Here is a 20807-nt window from a genome sequence, read left to right as displayed (position 1 = left end):
ACTGAGGAGAGAGGCCCACCTCAACTTGATGCTCTGGGCGGGACGAGCGTTGAAACAGCGGCCCGTCTACCCCTGCAACCGTTGAGAAAGTGGGATTGACCTTGTAAATCCCCCGCTCACTCTCACTCAACTCTCCTCTCATCAACAATAGCAGTTCTACGCTATGATGGACCTTTTGTCACCGAGACCTTAACCCGAGCTCATATAACCCAACCCTCCCCTCCCCAATCAACACGAAACCAGATCCTGCAGCAATGCAAGATCACAACTCAACTGCCGAATTCCCTGTTTTACAAAATGCTGACCACCTTCTTTCTCTCCCCGCCGTAAGATAACACTAACCCCCTGTCTCGCAAGAATATCTTACCCAGGAAACCCTTGCTAAAGTTCCCGTAAATATCACATATCACCTACATTTTCCTTTCTCTGACCGAGTTCCATGCTGATACTGCGATCTTTTTGAGATCGGAGGCCCGCAAGATCGATGGGCTTTGGGTGTTCTGATTGGAGTTGGAACGAGGTGAGTCTTGGGTGTGTGTTGCGATTGGGGGTTTTGCGAAGGTTGTTGATATATCATGTTTCAAGCTCGCCACTGAAAAGGTGTTCGCAGTTTTTCCGCGATATATATTACACGAGCAGAAGACTAGTCTAGCTTCTATCATGGCACGAACGCTTTGTAGCCTTCTTCAATAACGATCTGACCGTTTGTAACCGATCAGCACGGGAGCTATTGTCCTAGTTGGCAATAATTCATGATCATGTAGATCCTGCAGGCTTCACAGGAACTTCTGACAGTTCTGAAACTCAAACTTCCAAATACAATTTCTTCATCTAAACGCCCTCACCGCTAAGGTCAACATTACATCCGCTGCTAGTATACAGTTCTCGTCATATACCCCGTACCCAACTGAACACTTTCCACTAGAGTACAAGAAAGAAAAAGAGAAGAATGGTCATGATGAAGACGCCTCTATTCTTTTCTTGAAGCCCCTGGTCTACCAGAATACTCTCCCAAGTACCCGCATATAGTCGTAATGCATCATTCACCCGTCATTCACCACCAATCTCTATATAGTTGGCGCCGGTCGTATAACGTGTCCCGATTAACGACTCCTCAGTTCCCAAAAGCAAAGCTCGTCATCGTCTAAACCTCTTCCGTTCCAACGGCCTCGTAACCACCGCGCTCTCTGCGACCCGTCAACTGCATCAGTCCAGGGCTCTCGTACATGGCTGTGTAGTCAACCCTCTCGCCACCAAGTACAGCAGCTCCGTTCTCTCTTTGGCCAAAGATAGGCGCAGGATCACACCAAAAGTCCTTGCAGTTGGCAATGCAGCCTCGGCTGTAGGGGTTCTTCTTCTTGCGCTTGTTCTTGGTAGAGACGGCACCTCTGCCGGTAATGGTCTCGATAAAGGGGTCGACACCAAGGGTACGACTTAAAGACTTGAGCATGCCGCCCTTGTGCTTGTGGTGGTGACCACCAGGGGTTGCTGTTGCGGATAGAGATGGGTGGTTGGGGTCGAGAGGGGCGCCAGTAGATGTGAGAGCGGTAATCGCACTTCCGTCCCTAACACCAAACATGTTCTCATACGTAGTCATGGCTCGAGCTACCTGAATGAACTGGGTAAACAAAAGCATGGTGACCCAGAGGAGTTGAAGCGTGATCCAAACGGCCAAGATCGCAGTGTACGAATCAGCATTGATGAACTTGCAAAGGTTCGGGCTAAGGACGTTGCAGGTATCCGAGGCGTTGCTGCTGATGGTTTCGAAGTCTACAACATTGTCAGCATGGGCATAAGGTGAGAGGAAGGAATCTTGAACTTACAGTAATACAACAAAAAGTCGTATGAGATGATACCAAAGGTCAGCGAGATGAGGTAGAAGAAGAAGTGTCGGTGGTTGTTAATGCCGACACAGTTGTAAACCCAAGGACAGTGGTGATCATGCTTGGCGACACATCGTTGACAACGACGGCAGTGCTTGCTTCGAAGCGGCGTTTGAATCATGCAAGTAACACAGAAGTTGGTCTCGTCGTATTTCCACTGTGACAAAAGTCCGTCAATGACAGCTTTCTGCTCCGCGATTCCGTTCATCTTTGGTACAAAACCCGGGTCGTATCTCATGCTGGCAACGTAGAAGTACGCGGTGAAGCCCAGGAAGATGCCGAAGAAGAGGTTGAGAAAGGTATGGCCGTGACCCTCACTCGCGCCAAGTGTTGTGGCGAACAGGACTGTCGTCAACCAATTCACACCTGTTAAGAAAAGCGTGGCCGCAAAGATACCGGTGAGCCAAGGAGTCTTGTGAAAGTGTCGCATATCGGGAGGCGCATATTCCAGTACTTGCTGAGCAACCCACTGCACACCATACACGACAGCGAATCCAAGAGGAACGCCAATGTAGACAGGCGCACTCGAAACAGCCATAAGCATGCCCCAAACCAGAACAAACGGCCAGATGAACAAGAACCTCGTAACAAAGGCTCTCTTATCCTTCAAGAAATAGCTAGCACCAGGCCAGGGCGGAACCGCAGGATGACCGTCCTCGTTGAAACCGCATTCTCGAAGCGCTCTGTGCCAGGCGCCCTCCGTATTAAGCTCGTTGGCCGTCACAGCAGGAGTCTTACCCGTCTGTGTCTTTGCGAATCGATCGGCGCCGTACTCGATAAGTTTGAGAATGCATCCCGGGCTTCCCTTGACGAGCGCCCAGTGCAGCGCGGTAAAGCCCTGCTCGTCTGTCGCATGCACGCTTGCGCCCCAGCGAAGAAACAGATCAACGCATTGGGGGAAACCCTTGTACGCAGCCCACATGAGCGCAGTGTGGCCGAACGTGTCGATAACGTCGACGGGGATTCCCTGGTGAAGCAGGAGGACAATGAGAAGGACGTTGCCGTTGAACGTCGAGATGTGGAGCGTGTTGTAACCTTGAGCGTCGGTGATGAGAGGGTCCGCGCCGTGCTGGAGGAGCAGATTGACGGTGTAGTAATGGCATCGCTGAGCGGCCCATTGAAGAGCTGTTGCTACGGATTCTCCGCCCTTTCTGTTAATTTCGGCGCCGTGTTCGATCAAGAATTTGCACATCGCATATTGATTGTTAATCGCAGCCCACTGTACGCAACGTCAGCCAAAGTCCCCCATCATCGTCGCATCGCTTGGAACTCACATGTAAGGGCGTGATACCCTCATCATCATGGTAGGTCGCATCGTACTCGCCCGACTCGAAAAGCTTCTCCATGGCCGGTACGTCTCCTATCCTAGCGATCTGCATGATATCCTCCTCCTGGGCCTGCGTATCTCCCGGTAGACTGCCAATCTCGACTTCGTTATTCAGCTTTGGCGTAGCGGCATTCGATTTGCCCGTCATCTGGATGGGCGCGGTCTGGCCGGAGGTGGAACTGGTGCTGATGCTCCCCATGGCAGGCTTGCCTGTAGCGCGGGGCGGTTGAACGCGATACTGGGTAAGGACGAAAGATGATTGAGAAAGTCGACTATTCGTACATAAACATTATCTATCAGGGCTTGTACACACGCGCGATAAGAAAAGAGAAGCAGTGAAGGATGGAGGAAGGGGAGAAAAGTGAATGGGCTTGGCTGAGTCTTGGCTGAATTTTGGAAGGCAGCGCGTGGAGTAGGCCTACGTATTACTGAAGCCGTGATGCCGAGAGGCTGAGCTCAGACCCTCCCTCCCCTTATGGGGAAAGCCGCCCGCAAGAAAAGCTCAGGGCTGAGAGATGAAGCTGGTTCTTTTTATCCTTATTTTTAAAGTATTGATACTATTCAACTACCTTGGCAGCGAACACAAGAGTGCAGTTTGTAATCTACACTAAATGCAATTCCAAAATACAAACACACATCACAATATATTCCAAGTTACTTGATTAATTGACCTCACTCGTCTTCGACAACCCAAGTTTGGGACTCTTCTCGAGTCTGCACTAGGGAACCGGCACTGCCATTGCCTTTAATTAACAGGGTCTTTTTGTGGCTGATTGCGTCCCATTTCCCCCTTATCCCCTTTCTGTTACAGTGGGATTTCAACATCGTCCCTCATTGGACACAACGTATTTTCTGTCGTTCGTGGCTGTGGCTGAGGCTGATGACCGATGTGGGGACGCCGGTCTAGGAGCTTGCTTCCAGTGGGCTGGCCAGATATCGCTTCGCTTCACACAGCTTTGTCTAACTAACAGCCAACTGTCTGAATAGCGTCATTCAACGATCGCATTCGACGTCAACGAGGCTGTAGTGAACTCTGAACTGTCCTCCCTCTTCTCTACTATCGGCAGCTACCGCGACGACTCAGGCGCCAATTGGTGCCGCACTTCGCCCACCATGGCCAACTTCATCGCTACCGTCGAGGCCATCATGACACCCTCGCTCGCCACAATCATCATTGGTGCACTTATCATCATCGGTGCTCCTATAATTCTTCACCTCATCCTCTCCTCATCAAGGACATACACCGTCGCCCCCAGCGTCCTCCTTCTCGGTCCCGCCAACGCTGGCAAGACGTCACTTCTCACACTCTTTGAGCGCGGCGCTTCTGGTACCGAGACGCACACTTCCCAGGTGTCGCACGATGTCGAGCTCAACGCCTCTACCGACTCGGAGAACAAGCACTCGTACCGTAACCACGATACCCACGATGGTACATACACCAAGTTCTTGCTCGTCGATACTCCTGGACATGGAAAGCTGCGAAACGTGCCGATGGGCAAGCTGGACCGCACTGAAAAACTAAAGGCCGTTGTCTTTTTGGTGGATGCCGCTGCTATCGGAGAGCCCGAGGTTCTTGCGCCCACCGCTGCGTACCTCTACGACGTGCTGCTCTTCCTGCAGAAGCGCGCTACCACCGCCAAGGTCAAGGCTTCGATCCCTATTCTCATCGCCGCGAACAAGATGGACCTTTTCACCGCTTTGCCTTCGACACTTGTCAAGACCAACCTGGAAGCCGAGCTGACGAGGATTCGTGCTTCGCGAAGCAAGGGACTGCTAGACTCGGGCGTCGGATCTGACGACATTGGCTCTGAGGAGCAGGATTCTTGGCTGGGCGAGTACGGTTCCTCCAAGTTCACCTTCAGCCAGCTCCAGGAGTTTGACATCGACGTGGATGTCCTCCCTGGAAACGTCACTGGCGATGGTCCTGGAGCAGACAAGTGGTGGTGGTGGATCGCTCAGCGGGTATAACATCGGCGATCAATACATCACAAAGGAGGAGATGGGATAACACAATTATATTAATGACATTTTTTTAATTTACGCAGCTGATTCCATCGCAAATGCCATGTAGATGTTGAGTCTACCGCCCAAAATTCAGTCTATCAAAAATCCCATCTTTTTCTCTAAGGTATTCCTGGAACGCCAGACGTGAATGTCGTTGAAAACATGAGTACTCGTTCCCCCCTCCTCTCGCGAGGTTTCTCCCATCTACAACTTCTTGTTGATCATCCATGTAAGGAGATCAACCTTTGTAACAATAGCAATAGGCTTGGATAGAGACTTGGAGTCGTCAGTCTTCTCGGTGACGACTGCTGCACTGTTCCACTCAAAGAACTTGCTAAGTGTAGTAAGGGGTGTATCTTTTGTGATCTCGACGAATTGTCTACGCTTGCCGGGGTTGATGGGGGAAGCGAATTCGCGAGGATCAGTGACGATCTCGTCGAGGCGCGCAAAGTCAAACATGACGTCTGATACGGGGCTCTGGGCGGTGGCGCGGCCGCGGGAGATGTAGCTTAGTAGGTTACCGAGTGTTACGAGACCGACGAGCTTGTGGCCATTGGCGGAGAGGACGGGGAGTTGATCGAAGCCCTTGTCGCGCATGGTCTCGATGGCCTCGGAGCAGGAGGAGTTGGCACCGACGGATGTGACGGGCTTGAGGCGCAGAGAGGCAATGGTGGCACCCTCGTAAGGGTCGGAGGTCTTCTTCTGGCTGTTGCCGTTGACAGTGGATTCAACACCGTTGACGGGGAGGAGGTCGTTGGCGGCGAGCCAGTCGTCATCAGCGAACTTGGAGAGGTAGCTTCGGATGCTGTCGGGCAGGACAACAACTACGACATCTCCCTTCTTAAAGTTGTACTCCTTGACGGCGAGGAGCATAGCAGCCATGGCAGAACCAGAGCTGCCACCGACGAGAATACCCTCCTCGGCGATAAGTCGTCGTGCAAGGTGGAAAGACTGTCGGTCATCGGTCTTGTACCACTTATCAACGATCTGCTGATCAAGCACATCGGGAATGAAATCATATCCGATACCCTCCACCTTATAAGACTCATTGGCATGCTCCTCGTTCAGAAGCTCAGGCAGAGCAAGGATACTGCCGTGAGGATCCGCAGCAATGACCTTGATGTCCTTGTTATGCTTCTTCAGACCACGAGCGAGACCAGTGATGGTACCACCAGTACCGGCACCAGCAACAATAGCGTTGATCTTGCCGGCAGTCTGCTCCCAGATCTCCTCAGCGGTGCCGTACTCGTGGGCGAGAGGGTTGTTCTCGTTACTGTACTGGTCGAGAATATGGGCGTTGGGGAGCTCCTTCTCGAGACGGCGGGCAACACCAATGTGAGACTCGGGGGCATCCCAAGCAGCTTGTGTAGGAGTACGGATGATGGTTGCGCCGAGGGCACGGAGGACGGAGACCTTTTCGGCGGACATCTTCTCGGGGAGGGTGATGATGGTCTTGTAGCCCTTGATAGCTCCGACGAGAGCCAGACCGATACCACTGTTACAGTCAGCTGAGATCCGAGAGCTTCGAAAATATGGTGATCTTACGTGTTTCCACTGGTAGGCTCGATAAGAGTGTCGCCAGGCTTAATTCTTCCGCTCTTCTCTGCCTCTTCAATCATGCGCAGAGCAATTCTATCCTTAACGCTGCCTCCAGCGCTGAACAGCTCTGGCTTGACGTAGACATCGCACTCAATGCCCAGCGACTGGGGGATCTTGTTAAGTCTGACGAGGGGAGTATTTCCAATGAGCTCTGTCGCCGAGAGGACAGTAGCAGCACGAGGCGGAACGTGAGGGACCTGAGAAGCCATTTTGAAACGAATTATTGTATTTTAGATTAGAGAAGAATAAAGAGGGAGGAAAGGGAAAAAAGAGTTTCTCATACGAGAACCGACGACTTAAGCACGCCACGGGACACAAACATTGTTAGCTAATGGTCAAGGCTAAAGGTGGCGGGGCCGGGCATGACAGAAACTTTGGTTGTGCCCCGCCAATGCCGAGTGTATCCTCTTAAAACCGTTCTAGAACGTGGGCTAGAAGGTTGAGAGGGCGGAATGCGGTAGGCGGTGAAGATGTCAGGAGATCATGCTCGGTTTTGGGAGAACCGAAAGCCGTTGGCCTACCCGGGAGCATCGGCATCATGAAGTTTTGGATCAAGTTAAGCTACGCATTAAGCTTAAATGCAGTTGAAGTCTACCTATTATTGCGTTTATCCCAACTCAATAATGCCTAGAAAGAAGACGACTGATTATTTACAGTAAGTGATTGAGATTTCGTGATACACAGCACTTTGTATGCGATATATTGCTGCTTTGTTCTACCTCGGCTGGTAACAATAAAAGCACATCAGCTTTCTGCCCATGACACCATAACTGAGACTTCAGTTACAATCAGATCGTTCATGTTCTCATGTCATGATGCTGAATAAACTTGCTGACCCAATTGACCCGTTCATTGATAAGACACCATCCTCGGGCATTCATCCCAGTTCTCGACAACCAGTCTAGCTAAAAGTAAGCATACCTATTCACCCTCTTCAAAAGTCCTCAAACCTTTTACAATAGTTCCTCCGCCACTTGCTCGAACCTATCATCACCCTCCCGGACCTGGCTTCCACCCCGCACCTCCTTGTAGATCTTATCTCTGCCATGGTTATTTATCGTTGGCGCCGCGACAAGGGTCGTGAGCACCAGTCGATGCCAAGACTTTGAATGGTTGCGACCTGCCATTTTCGCATCGTCTACCGATGGGTTCGATGTGAGCTTTGCGAAGGTAGGTAGACTCGGTTGCATTGGGGGCCTGGGTGGTAGTTGCCCTCACTGAGCCATTCAATTGGTAGTAGCGACGGGTTTTGTGCAGCTGTAGCTCCTACCTACGGTTGACAGCTGTAATGGTATAAAAGGGAAGGATCCATCGCATTGTTTAGGGATTGTTCTTTTGCTACGATCATTGATCCAGGGATTTCTTCCTGTCAACTTACATTGCCGTCTTCAGGTTACATTATCGTCTTCGAGTTACATTATCGGCTTCAAGAGACATTGTTACTCGATTGATAATTACCAGCATGAAGTTTCTTAATACTTTGCTCTACGGAGCTCTCCTCTTTTCCGAGGTGTCGGCTACCAAAAAACTGACTCCCAGTCAAGTTGAGGGTGACATTAAAAAGTCCAAGTATGTCAAACCTTGGTCAATTGGCTAAACATCACTAACATCCACAGTCTTCGCAAGACTCTTGAAGACCTCAACACCATCGCCAAGAAGAACGGTGGTAACCGTGCCTTTGGCTTCCCCGGCTACAAGGCCTCTGTCGACTACATCTCCAAGCAGCTCAAGGGCCAATACGGAAAGCATCTCAACACTTACATCCAGCCCTTCAACTACACCTTCGAGCAGACCAAAGATATCTGGGTCCGAGGCCCCGATGGTGAGGACGTCTATGTCATCACCCTCATCTACAACGTCGGCACACCTCCCGATGGTGTCACTGCCCCTCTTGTTCTCGTTCCAATTGATGATGAGCGCGGATCTGGTTGCTTCGCGGACCAATGGGAGGATGTTGATGCTAAGGATAAACTCGCTCTTGTTAAGCGCGGCTCGTGTGCTATCTCGGACAAGCTCAAGCTCGCAAAGCAGGCCGGCGCTCTTGGTGTTCTCCTTGTCAACAACCAACCTGGCGAGGGCATTACTAGTGCGACTCTTAGTGCTGAGAACCTTGAGCTCATCGTCCCTGTTGGTGTGATTCCTCTTGAAGTTGGAACTGATTGGAGAGCACGTATTGAGGATGGTGAGACGCTCGAGGTCACTTTGCTGGTGGACTCTTTCTATGAGACCCGTGAGACCTGGAACATCATCGCGGAGACTAAGCAGGGTGACCCCAACAACGTTGTCATGATGGGTGCTCATCTTGACAGTGTCCAAGCTGGTCCCGGTATCAATGATGATGGTAGTGGAGCTGCGGGTATTCTTGAGATTGCAAAGTCTTTCACCAAGTACACTGGCTACAAGAACAAGGTCCGCTTTGCTTGGTGGGGTGCTGAAGAGTGAGTGAAACAGTCCACGTCTCTCTGCTGTTGACTGATTTGTGATACAGGAGTGGCCTTGCGGGATCATACTACTACGGCGAGCAACTCACCGAGGAGGAAGCTGACAGCATCCGATTCTACTTCAACTACGACATGATCGGTTCTCCTAATCCCAAGTACTGGGTCCAGGCTAGCAAGCCCGCTGACCGAGTTGGAGGAGATATCCTGGCTGCTTGGCTCCGCAAGAAGGGCAAGACCATTGAGTGGGAGTAAGTCCAGACGCACACTATTCTTAAAAAGTTACTCACAGTTTCACAGGGAGTTTGGTGAAAACTCCGACTACGCCGCCTTCGTCGAACTCGGCATTCCCTCGTCCGGAATCTTCACCGGCGCTGATGCTGAGACTGATCCTTGCTACCACTTGGAATGCGACACCATCGACAACATCCACTGGGGTGCTTTGACCCTCAACACCAAGGCTGCTGGCCGTGCTGCTGCCCAGTTCGCTCTTAGCCTCAAAGGCGTTCCTGCACGAGACAAGACCTCTGCTAACCCCAAGAGCAAGCGAGCTGTTGCGGCGCGCTTTGAGCAGTGGCAGAAGAAGAAGACTCTTGCTAGCAATGCGCATAAGTGCAACCATAAGACCAAGGTTGTCGTCTAAGCGTGGCAAGAAAGTGGTGGAGAGGAATGATGAGGTTATGATGATCATGAATTAGTGTATAGATTATATGAATGGGTTTGACTGCGATGCTCCTTGTGTTTATGCCAGTGTCGTGGTAAATGACAATGCTCGCTCGCTTGCTTGCTGATGGTGAATGCCTCCCATATGATGCCTGACTGCAACACGCCACAGCTCACTTCCCCATTCCTCATTTCATTCGTCGTATCCTTCATTTCACATTTCTCGTGACTCATTCATCCCATAAACTTCCGCTGACAGACATGGCAGCCTATCGCCAATATGTCCTTGGTGAATTATATGTCCTCGATGGATTCTCTCCCCTTCTCGGGTTAGGAATAGGAATCGCCCTATAAGTCGGAAACTTTGGCCCTCCCGGGATCTGCTCCCTCTGCACAACCGGCGACGGATACTGAACAGGAACAGGTCTAGCAACAGGAATAGGCACAGGCCTTACCCAGTTCTCATTCGGCATCCTCTCAGACCAACCATCTGACGAATCCGCATAACTGCTCCGATAACTCCTCCGCTTCTTGGGCTGCTTCGGTCTTCGACAGCAACATACCACAATAAAAGCGAGCACGAACACTCCAACGACGGATCCGATTATCGCTCCGATTTGTGCACTGCTCAAGCCATCGCCGCTGTGTTGAGACGTCACGACGGGACGGTCCGTGGCTGGAGCCGAAGCTACGCCTAGCGTGACTTGGGTGGTGTAAGTGGTCGTGGGGAGGGAAACAGTCTGCGTTATAACCTGCACCTCTTGGCGGGCATTAATGTGGGGAACGCCCATGATCAAACAAAATACTAAAGTGAAGTTATTCACAGACGAAAAGTGCAGAAAAAAGAAAAGAGACAGAATCGGGGGCCATGACACCCTTTTTGAGACATCCGTCCCGTCCCACAAGAGGCAACCATCATGAGCATCTGCTGATACACTTTTGTTTCACTGTACCAACAACAGCCCTACGACTCTTGCTTGTTTTTCATCTGCAGCGGAAACTGGGTTAGGTCGCGGGCTTCGATGTAACAGTATCTAGGTCAGTTGGTCGATGGTTGACCAATGGCGCGTGAGATTTTGGGATGAGGGGGTGTGGTGATGCAGGCTGGGCTAGGCTGCCATAGCTGATAAAAGATGACTGCAGCGAAACTTTTGCTTGCCTTTCTGTTGGTCTTGTACTTTGGTGATTGGCGTGGTTCGCATTTTCTGTTCCGGCAGGCAAATGTGACTGTTCGGACAAGATGTATGTCATTGTGGTTTGAGACTAGCTCCAGAAAGATGCGGTGTTATTTGTCTGCTAAAGCTTTGGCTTCATGCATGTTACTGGTATAAGTAAGGTCTTATTCCACTTAGTTTTAATGCGTTGATAACATGCCGCTTTGATGCAAGTATTGACCTCGCAATGCTCTCCGTATTAGTGATCATATCTACCGGGAATATTACCACCGAAGTGCACCCATGATGGCTTCCTGGATTATTACTCGAAGGCTCTGTAAGATAAGATGCATTCAATCTTGTTTTGTTGTAACAACGCCCCGAGTGAACTGTGTTCTTCTGCACTCATCACGCCATAGGTCAACCAAGATCCCTCTTCTCGCGCTGCGGCACATCGTATCAATGTATTTTGAGGAGGGAACAAAGATCAGGGAATCAGATTAGCGAGTTCGATGACTTGTATTTTATGATAGGCTACAGGTGACAGTACCTGGGCCACAAGGTTGCATACAACATCTTAGCCGAGCGTCCCGTCCTCTATGTGCATCAGTTGGACGTAAGCAGAGTCCATTCACGACTTTCTTGTCAGAGTGACGACCCGAAAGGGGCAAGCTGACCTTCCACGTATATTATATAGGCCTTCCTCGACGATGTTCACAGTCCAGCCGGCGACATGCAGCTCAGGTGGCCACTCCGCTTCCTTCGAGTACATAAACTCTTCCGGTCCAAACTGTCCTATATAAAGACCATCCGAATCAGTGCCACTAAAACATGAAGCATCATCTTCTGCATCTTCAGCAGCAGCAGTAGACGCCGCCGTCACAGCATTTAAATCTGGATATGATCCATAATTATCATCTAAATCTGAATATGATCCATAATTATAAGTGCCATTGAAACCAGTCTTGCATCTTTCTACCCGAATCTCGTGGAGATTAGGCATGCAGTCGAGAAGCAATCTGTAAACATCCTGGTTTTGCAGCTCGCGTTCAGATTGAACCCAGTCCTGTGTCTCCCAGATTTTACTGCAATACAGATGAAGAATCTCAATCGATTCCGGTAGAACCTCACTCAGCCGTGAGAGCGGCTCAGTATCTCCGATTAAAGCCTCCTTACCGGCTCCGAGGTGTCTGAGGGATCTGAGTTCTCGGATGGAACCAATCGTTCCCTCACCTGGGCCACGCTCTCGATTATATGTGCTGTAGCTTTCAAAAAAGAAGGTGTTGAAGTCGAACCCTTCGAGATTTTGGCCATGCTTCCGAAGGACATCCCCGAAGTCATTGAAGTTGAGGGCACAGTCTTCCTGGTCCACGTCCCCGCCCAGGTCATCATACATAATTGGCGTGTCCCTTTCCTCGTCGGGTAACCTAATCGAGATCCCCTTCAGTTTCGGACAGCGAGTGAGGATTGTCTTTAGTCCCTCGGCATCGATATATGATTCCATGAGGTCGAAATACTCCAGGTTGTAGTTCTTGTGCTCAGGCCACACAAAGTTAGTGAATGCATCACCATACCAGGCAGTGCCAAGCGTTCGTAGTATTTTGAGCCTAGAGTTAAGAAGCAGAGGCTCGATAGTCCAAGCACGCTCGATGGCCCCTGGATTTTCCACCGCTCTAAGGCGAATTTCGGCGAGGTTCCGCAAAGCGATAGTTTGTAAATGTACCCTTGGAACTGCCCTTCTGGTGGTATTCTTCCCAGCTGAATTCTTTCTCGTAGTCTATCACGTAATCTTCTTCATCGGAAAAGTCATACTCTTTTGGTTTCTTGACGACAGAAAAGTCAGCCCGAAAATCTCTTTCAAGCCAGCGTAGGGGCCTCCCTGCTTCCGGGCTTGCACTCAGCAGCCAAGGGAGTATGAATGTCCTGTCACCCATAGTGCAGTCGACGATCTGCACATGAGGCATATATGCCAGGATAAGAGCGGCAAAGCCAGAATATGCAATCTTTCTCATCATCATACGTTTGAGAGCAGGCGGGATGTCCAGCTTTTCCAATGCTGATCGAACGAGTGCCTTAGTTGTATCTTTGCCAAGTATCTGCACCTGCTCTGAGTACTTGACACAGTCGGTCAGAGAGATGTGCGGCTGAGCCCTGATGATCCTGTCGAGCTCCATACAACGCCCATTCATCTAGAGGCATTTGGTCCTCCAGCTCGGCAAATATTTTGTGCAATATTTCATCTGGAAGAGAATCCATGATGACGGAGTATGATGCGAGAATAAGCTGTTCAGTATTGTCGTTATCGCGCGTTATTGAAGGAGAGTGACAGAAAGAACTGAAGCCTATCGCGTTTCGTCGCCGCACTAACGTTAATGCACACTCTACCCCAGTATTACCCCAAAACCTTCTTACGAATGAGACTGCCGTGATCCTGAGACAATGACTGAAGCCTCTTTTAAAACCCGAACTTTACCGCAGAGAGTTTACATAAAGAAAGTAGTCGAAATATATTAAAAGTTGGTATGGGTGTGAATACCTTGGTAGTCTAGACACTTTCCTGCTCACTTGACTTCTCACGCAGAAAACAATAGACAAGATGCTATGAGATTAACGTATACATAATTGGAAGAAGCCACCCAATTGTCTACCTCCCAGCCACAGAGTTCTCAGTAGGTTCCGCATAAAAGGCACAAAACTCCCCGTATACATCATCACATCTACAGTTGAATAGCTCCAACAAGCAACCTTTTACTTCACGCCGTACAAACCTCTCAATATCCATCCCATCTTTTCCATCGAGTTCATGACCTAACATGTAGCATCTGACTATCAGTTGCCAGCAGTGCTCGAGATAGCGATCTAGTTCCTGTCTGCATTGAGGATGCAGTGGCTGCCCGGGGACAGGGAGGCTACCTTTTGGGGCGTAGTCGGCAAATTCGAGAACACAATCTGATATCTCGACTGGTAGGCCTTTCTGACATAGCATCCATCTGACGTGGGATATATCTGCTTCGCTAGGCTGATAGTCCATGAGCTTTTCGAAGTTGAGGAACTCGTCGTATGACATGAGACCTAATGGGTTGAACTCCAGCTCATAAAACATGTTCTCAACCTCTTCTGGGTCTTTCTCTTCAGTCTCATCGCTGGAATCATCTTCGTTGTCTGCACTGGGCTTGTTTCCTGACTTGATGCTGGAAGCGTCGTCCGACTCATCGTCCGAATCATCGCTATCACTCGACCAAGGTTCACTAAAGGCGTCTAAGCCCTTCTGGTACATTTCAAAACCATTTGCGTCAAATTTCATAATATGTTTCCAACGAGGGACATCATGGGGCTCCGGAATCCACGAAAATTGATCCTCCTCGATACCAAGAAAGTCCCGATGCGAGAACTTGGCAATCTCGTCCCTGGACCCGTTTCCGTCCCCAGTAACCGTGCTCGATCGTACCGCCTGCTGGTATACTGCCAAGTTGCGATAATCCCCGACGCGAGATCCGTCGATGTCCCATATTTCGGGGAATTGGTGCAGGACATTGAGTATAATGTACATCCTGATCGCGTGTTCGCAGATGCTTCTCCATCCAAAGGTTTGCTGCTTGCAGTAGCATTCTCTATGCTCCCACCAACTCGCCAGCTGACACTCTTCGTATGCGCATGAGCGAAGAACAGGGTCCATTTCTCCATGAAGAATCAAACTCTGGACGACTCTGAGATTTCGGAATGACTCCAGGTTCTCTATATCGAACTTGAAACAGTCGTTCTGAACTTGTGGGCGTTGGAATGCCGACATCTTGCGTTCTTTATACGGTAAGACACACCCGCAACTATCAGATTCATTTGTGTGAGGACACAACTCTTTACTCGCTGGCTGTTTGAAAGTCTCGGGGTCAACTTCGCCGTCGCCATCAGGCCAATAGGATTCTGGATGCCAACGCCTGACTGTCGATTCAATCTTGGTTGCCGCTTCATCTGAAATGATGACTTCGACCCCATCAGGGACTTCATACTCCTCTGGATATTGCTTCCGCCGTTGAACTGCATCTTCAGCGACACTCTGCATAAAGATATCAACAAAGTTGGTAAGCTTTGCTCTACTGCTTGGCCGTATTAGAGCGTGAAGGTTGTACGCGTCGTGCTGGCAAGGGTTGGAGCGTCGCAGCTCAAGCATTGAGGCGAGAGCATCCCAAGGTAGTCTATCTGAATTATGCGCCATGTCGCCTCTGTGGAGATCTTTGTCGATATTGATGTTGATGTCCGAGATAAAAGCATTGTGTTTTATATGATGCCTACCAAGCTTGCGTTGAGTCACCACGCCGAACCAAGATGCAACTGTGCCGTGTGAGAATTGTAGAGGAGAGCCAGCTCAGCAATGTAAGCATAAGTAATAAATAACTGCTCCTCGTATTGTGCAATAGCCAAGGGGATATTGGTTGACTCATATACTCGTATTAGAGTCATGGTATTGCATCTCACGTAAGATGATATTATTTTACGTATTTCATCCATACCATCTGTAAGTGATTTATTCTAAAGCTTGGAATACTATCAAAGTCATGCTTTTGCTCCTTGTCTGGACAATATCTGTATATGCACAGCTATCCGTGTTTCTCTGCCCCGCAATCCTCCAATTTCCGAAATCTTTATGGGAACAAGACGACCATAAAACGTACCATCTCCAAGCTAGAATCACGCCCAGGTTCCAACCATGTGCGAAGGGCAATGGCCAAATTAGTCTTTTGCCCAAGAATAACAACGACAACTTATCGAAAGCGAAGCTGTATCCTATCAATGCCAGTTGTTCCTTGCCTTCATGTCCGTTCATGTTTTTCAATCCAACAGACTTTGCCATAGAAGATCTCGCACCCTCGATGCCGGCCCTTTCTTGCATATCAATGCAGTCGTTACTCAAATCTAATCCAGTATGCGATTCGAGGCTCTATGCTAGGAATATTTCCTTCCAATATGGACCAGGAGCTAGACTAAACTTAACAGCACCCTGATGAAGCAGACCAAAACCTCGCCTTTCAGCTATTCCACCGTTCCACTCTAGAATCATGATGTTATAATATTTCCATTGACCTGCCGCTAGAGGATACGGGTCGTCCCATTGTACCCATGTGTAATTTGCAAATTTATTTCTGTAAGTTTCGGATAGGAGGATTATCTCAAAGAAACCGCATGGTTCGAAGAAGTCCGTTTCTTCAAAGCCATCCAGAAAAACAAAACCGCATTTTCTATTGTTGGAATCTTGAAGATATCCGGTGGCCCTAAAAACATCAATATCAAAAATTCTGTAGACCAGCGAAAGGGTCCAGAACTGCAGCATTGGGTAAGACGGCACTTCCCGAGAGAAGAATACCTGTTCGGTCGGCATGGTTCGCCTTGTGTCTAGTTGTCTGGGAACGTATCGACCATTGGAGAAAGGGCGTCTTTGACGATAGCCCACATACTCCATATCTGACAGTGGGAATGACGGGTTTGCATCCGGATCCCAGACAAGATGGGTAATACCAGAAGGGTTCCTCTTATACCAGATAATCCACGTTCTGTCCCTGAGCCAGTCATTGACTTCACTGTTACCAGGCGTTTCTAAGTCCATATCGATAGAACCGCGCCAGCCTGTCCACGAATAGCTTGGAAATGTGGCGCGCCGGTGAAGAATGGTATCGCATGCATAGAATATGATAAAAAGGTCAATCATGGCTGATGGAAGCCCCTGAAGGAAGTTGCACTTCATTAGCTCTGCAATTCGCCTGATAATGCCAGCCATAGCCCGTGATGTATCGTTCTGGTTTGTTAAGAACCTTTTGGTATAGTAAAAAAGCATCATCGATAAGTCGGACACCGGCTTGTTGATGAGAACTGCACTCGGAAGTAGAGATCTCGACGTCGATTCAACCGCCGTTTGTGATAGATTGTCTACAAAGTGCTCGGCATGTTCTGCTGCACGGCAACGATAGAAGACCTTGTTGTCAATGAAATAGAGAACTCGGCGAGATAGGACTTGCTCTTGGAACCTGAATCGAATCAGAATATTCGGGTAAATCATAACAGGATAGGAGACTCACGTCCATGCTCTGGAGTGATAGACTGATTGTCTGAGCAGTCCATCTAGTCCTGTCACAATTCCCAACTGGACACCGGGGACAACCTCGAATGTATTGAAAGAGCTTTCCCTAGTACCTTCCTGAACACCGGGGAGCCGTGCGTTAGCGTCATGACCACAGGCTGCGGCCACTGTCAACCAAGCTCTCTCGTACACAAGGTCCATAACATTGACGCCCGACGTCAAGTCGTCCGTGTCGTTCTGCAGCAGACAAAGCGCGTCAACCCATAGATATCGACAGCCGAGACGCCCTGCCAACGCAATGGCGTCTTTTATAGTGTTTGGTAGCATCTTGGAGACCTTTTCCAGAGAGCCTGGTATAAGCATTGCCGTTCGATTCGCTTTGGTGAGCCGAAAGCTGGAGACGAATCCCCAGACATAGCTCAATGCGATATATTTCTCGAGAGCTTCCCTTTCTACGATACATTGATGCTCAACATCGATCAAGCGGAGGACGTGGAGACCAGGGAATGCCTCGGCAAATGGTAGGTGTGTCGGCATCGCACATTTCGAGCGATGGAGTTGTTCGCAAGATGAAATCCAGCTCAAGATCCTAGAAGAATCCACCAAAGGACCCGTCCACGGTTCAAGAAAGAAACTCGAGTTTGGATTAGGGTGATCAGCCGTTTCCATACCTGAGCCGAAGCCAATCCAGGTATCATCTTGAGCTTTATGAGTCCAGAAAGCCCGGCGTCTGGCAGGTCCCAATGACCAAAAAAGCTCAAACTTATCGGTGGATGGAGAAGCTATGAAATCTTGGTCGAAGCGACGCAGTATAAGGCGACAGAGGGGACATGAACTGTACTTGATTCGAATACCATCTCCGAGGGACCATCCAACTCCAGCAGCTATGAGCTTTGTCTCCGCGTCTAGCACCTTTGGGTCTAGAGGGATCAGCGAGCAGTATTCACATAATGAGATAAGCGACGACATATTCGAGATTATTTTCAAAGACGGGCCAAAATCTTTGTTTATTGCTGCATCACCGTCAATTAATCTTACCCCGAAATTGTCGCATTCATGCAGCTCATCATGTGACTAGATGATCAAAGGTCTGCAGTTGAGTAGAGCTATGCCACATAAGATACAATATTGTTATTCCGCCACAGCCCTGCCACTATGTACTTACAAGGGTATCTATATGCGGTTCGAGATTGGGACTATGCAGATGATTACAGGCAAGGCGTGTATCTACTTAACGTACATCTCTCTGTCTCGGTAGAATTCTCGTATTAACAGCTGTCCGCATTCTTCTTCCTTGTAATCCTTTAGTTCCCGATATCTTAACTGGGACAAGACGATCATAAATTTCCCTCGGGATCAAGCTCATCCAGTTATACTCATAGACAAGCAATATGATCTTGACCTTGGTTCGGTTTCTTTTGTGCGGTCTCTCGTCATTCAAGCCTTCCAGCATTTCGTTCAGTTGGTAGATCAAGTTGGCTTGACCAGATCCTTTCAGACCTGAGCTCACAGTCGCAAGATCAATGATGATATAGACCTGCCCTCCCAAGTCTTGCGTAATTAACTTAAAGAGTTCCAGCCAGTCTTGGCTAGTTTTAGCTTCCTCGAGCTGTGAGTGTCGCAATGACAGTTGCTTCTCTGTCGTAATGATCCCCTCAATGCGTAGTGCTTGGTAAGTTAGATATCTCACCAAATCGACTGGACTCAGCATCGCATTCGAGGTCATCTTGTTTGCGCTACCCAAAACCCAAACAGCTGGTATTCTCATCATGGTAACCGCCTGAATGATATCTATGGCGAAATCCTGAATCGCCCAGCGAGTTGTGAAACTGCCTCTGATGATTGCGAGAGAAGAATGTGCGCAAGAGGACCATCTTGCGAGTTTTGGGGACAACCAGAACTCGTTAGTAGATACTGCTGCTCCTCTGCCCGAGGCCCTCCTATTACGAAGGAATAGGTGGTGTTTATATAAGGACTTGGGGTCCTCAAGGCTCTGAGAAAAAGTTGCCAATGCTTGAGATAACTGCAGAGAAAAGAGCTTTTGGTTTGTGTCAAGTTGCGCACTCGTCTGTATGGAGTGAAAATCTTGGCGCATGTTAGCAATAGAACACTGTAACATTTTGAGACGTCCCATACTCTCTATCGTTGTCAACAAGTCGTTGATTGTTAACCCAGAAGCCTCTAGCCACTGCATGATCAAGTCGAGCTTCCTATCATGGTCTCGACTCGAAATCTCTAATCTCGAAATGGCACAATTGAGACCGTCGATCTGGGCCTGCCTAGTCTTCTCACTAGTCTGCAAACTTAAGATGATCTCGTTGAGTTTTGATGACTGCGTGTTGTGCATAACTCGAAGCTCAGTCTGCGATCCCACAGTTGCAAGTTCGTTGATGTTGTCCGTGCAAGTTTCTATCCTCTGTAAAAGATCGCCGTAGCGCAACTCATGTGGTCTTGTGAAGCTGTGGTAAATGTGTTTGAACTTCGACTCATTACACCATGAGTGAGCTATCAGTAGAAATTCCATGACACAAGAGTAGAGGCTTTCGATGGCTAGCTTCATGTTCTTGGTTGGATATAGGGCGGATAGGTGTTGGATGCGTGGAAGACGCTGTGCGACCTCAAAGAGTGATTTTGATAACAATTTGAGCGTCTCGCCGTGATTTACTACGCTCTAGCACACCAAGGTGAGATTTTAGGTTCCGAGATGGGGCCAGTCAACTCACTATGAACATCACCTTCATCAATCCCCAAGCCAAAGACACATACTCTGGATGATGTTGAACAAAGACATCGAGTACTTGGCCATAATGGCATATTGATTCAGAAGCCTTCTGTAGCCATTTCCGTGTTTTTGAAGCTTCGCTCTTAGCTTCATACTTTGCGAATGCATCGTTGACTGCCTTCTCAACATCTTGTAATGACGACTTCTTCCCCAAAAGAGCCTTCTCGTCGCTACTCAACGAATTACTCTGCTCGAAGTGTTGCTTCACGGACTTGAAGGCCTCTTGCGCTATATCCGCTTTATCTGACAGAGTAAGCTTGTATGAAGTGTTTCATTGGCTAGTGATTGCTTACTCGCATCATCGCCCTTGTACCATGACTGAAAGACTTGGTCAACAGACATCGCGATAGAGGATATTGAGATGCGCCCTAGTATGGGAATGACTTTTCGGAGGTTATTTGAACACAAATCTCAGAGGCCAACTGCGGAGGGAGGGAGAGAGGAGGCACTGAAGGCTGAGCAATCACGAGGCATGATCAAGATGGCACCCTGCAGCTTCATGCGTACACCCTTGTCAGGCGCTTTTGCGGCTTACTTTCGAATCCTCAGCCTGATCCATTCTCACCTCAATGCCTCCTCATTTCATCTCACCAACAGTGATTTCGAAACAAATAACCAATCATGGACTCACCAACAAGGAGCGTATCGCCTCGCCCCAAGAACAAGAAGGAGAAGAACGGGGATCAGGATGATAGTGAAGAGGAAGACATTCACCAGAAGCTCAGTCGAGTTTTGAGAAGAGAGGGTAATCTATTTGCGATACCTTCTATGTTGGCGCTCCCTGGGAGCCCTCGACCTGCGTCTTCAAATGCTCGAATAAGGAATCCTCAAAAGGTTCCGAAATGAAGAATACCTCCACAGCCTCCCCCCATGGCCCTCCCCAAGAC

General features: G+C 49.2%; 6 protein-coding genes across 6 annotated transcripts; 2 read left to right on the top strand and 4 right to left on the bottom strand.

Moving 5' to 3' along the window:
• Positions 1-1144: 1144 nt before the first annotated feature.
• FTJAE_12869 (palmitoyltransferase AKR1) lies at positions 1145-3409 on the bottom strand (the record flags this gene model as incomplete). Its single annotated transcript, XM_037345954.1, has 3 exons — positions 1145-1770; positions 1824-3102; positions 3158-3409. The coding sequence occupies 3 exons, from the start codon at positions 3407-3409 to the stop codon at positions 1145-1147; spliced, it is 2157 nt and encodes a 718-aa protein (XP_037200103.1).
• Positions 3410-4323: 914 nt separating this feature from the next.
• Positions 4324-5178, top strand: FTJAE_12868 (signal recognition particle receptor beta chain; the record flags this gene model as incomplete). The annotated part of the gene is made up of 1 exon (XM_037345953.1): positions 4324-5178. One exon carries the CDS (start codon positions 4324-4326, stop codon positions 5176-5178), a length of 855 nt encoding a protein of 284 aa, XP_037200102.1.
• Positions 5179-5418: 240 nt separating this feature from the next.
• On the bottom strand, positions 5419-7022 carry FTJAE_12867 (cystathionine beta-synthase; the record flags this gene model as incomplete). Its single annotated transcript, XM_037345952.1, has 2 exons — positions 5419-6709; positions 6760-7022. 2 exons carry the CDS (start codon positions 7020-7022, stop codon positions 5419-5421), a joined length of 1554 nt encoding a protein of 517 aa, XP_037200101.1.
• Positions 7023-8275: 1253 nt separating this feature from the next.
• FTJAE_12866 (aminopeptidase Y precursor vacuolar) lies at positions 8276-9894 on the top strand (the record flags this gene model as incomplete). The annotated part of the gene is made up of 4 exons (XM_037345951.1): positions 8276-8382; positions 8430-9251; positions 9302-9502; positions 9552-9894. 4 exons carry the CDS (start codon positions 8276-8278, stop codon positions 9892-9894), a joined length of 1473 nt encoding a protein of 490 aa, XP_037200100.1.
• Positions 9895-11699: 1805 nt separating this feature from the next.
• Positions 11700-15281, bottom strand: FTJAE_12865 (uncharacterized protein; the record flags this gene model as incomplete). The annotated part of the gene is made up of 3 exons (XM_037345950.1): positions 11700-12724; positions 12792-13228; positions 13837-15281. The coding sequence occupies 3 exons, from the start codon at positions 15279-15281 to the stop codon at positions 11700-11702; spliced, it is 2907 nt and encodes a 968-aa protein (XP_037200099.1).
• A 723-nt stretch (positions 15282-16004) lies between these two features.
• Positions 16005-20262, bottom strand: FTJAE_12864 (uncharacterized protein; the record flags this gene model as incomplete). The annotated part of the gene is made up of 7 exons (XM_037345949.1): positions 16005-17085; positions 17137-18058; positions 18304-18334; positions 18379-19223; positions 19275-19809; positions 19862-20163; positions 20214-20262. 7 exons carry the CDS (start codon positions 20260-20262, stop codon positions 16005-16007), a joined length of 3765 nt encoding a protein of 1254 aa, XP_037200098.1.
• Positions 20263-20807: the final 545 nt, after the last annotated feature.

The sequence above is a fragment of the Fusarium tjaetaba genome (assembly GCF_013396195.1).
Source record: "Fusarium tjaetaba strain NRRL 66243 chromosome Unknown NRRL66243_c0000367, whole genome shotgun sequence".
In the NCBI taxonomy this organism is placed as follows: domain Eukaryota; kingdom Fungi; phylum Ascomycota; class Sordariomycetes; order Hypocreales; family Nectriaceae; genus Fusarium; species Fusarium tjaetaba.
Note: the sequence above shows the minus strand (reverse complement) of the source record. Positions and strands in the feature narration are given on the sequence as shown.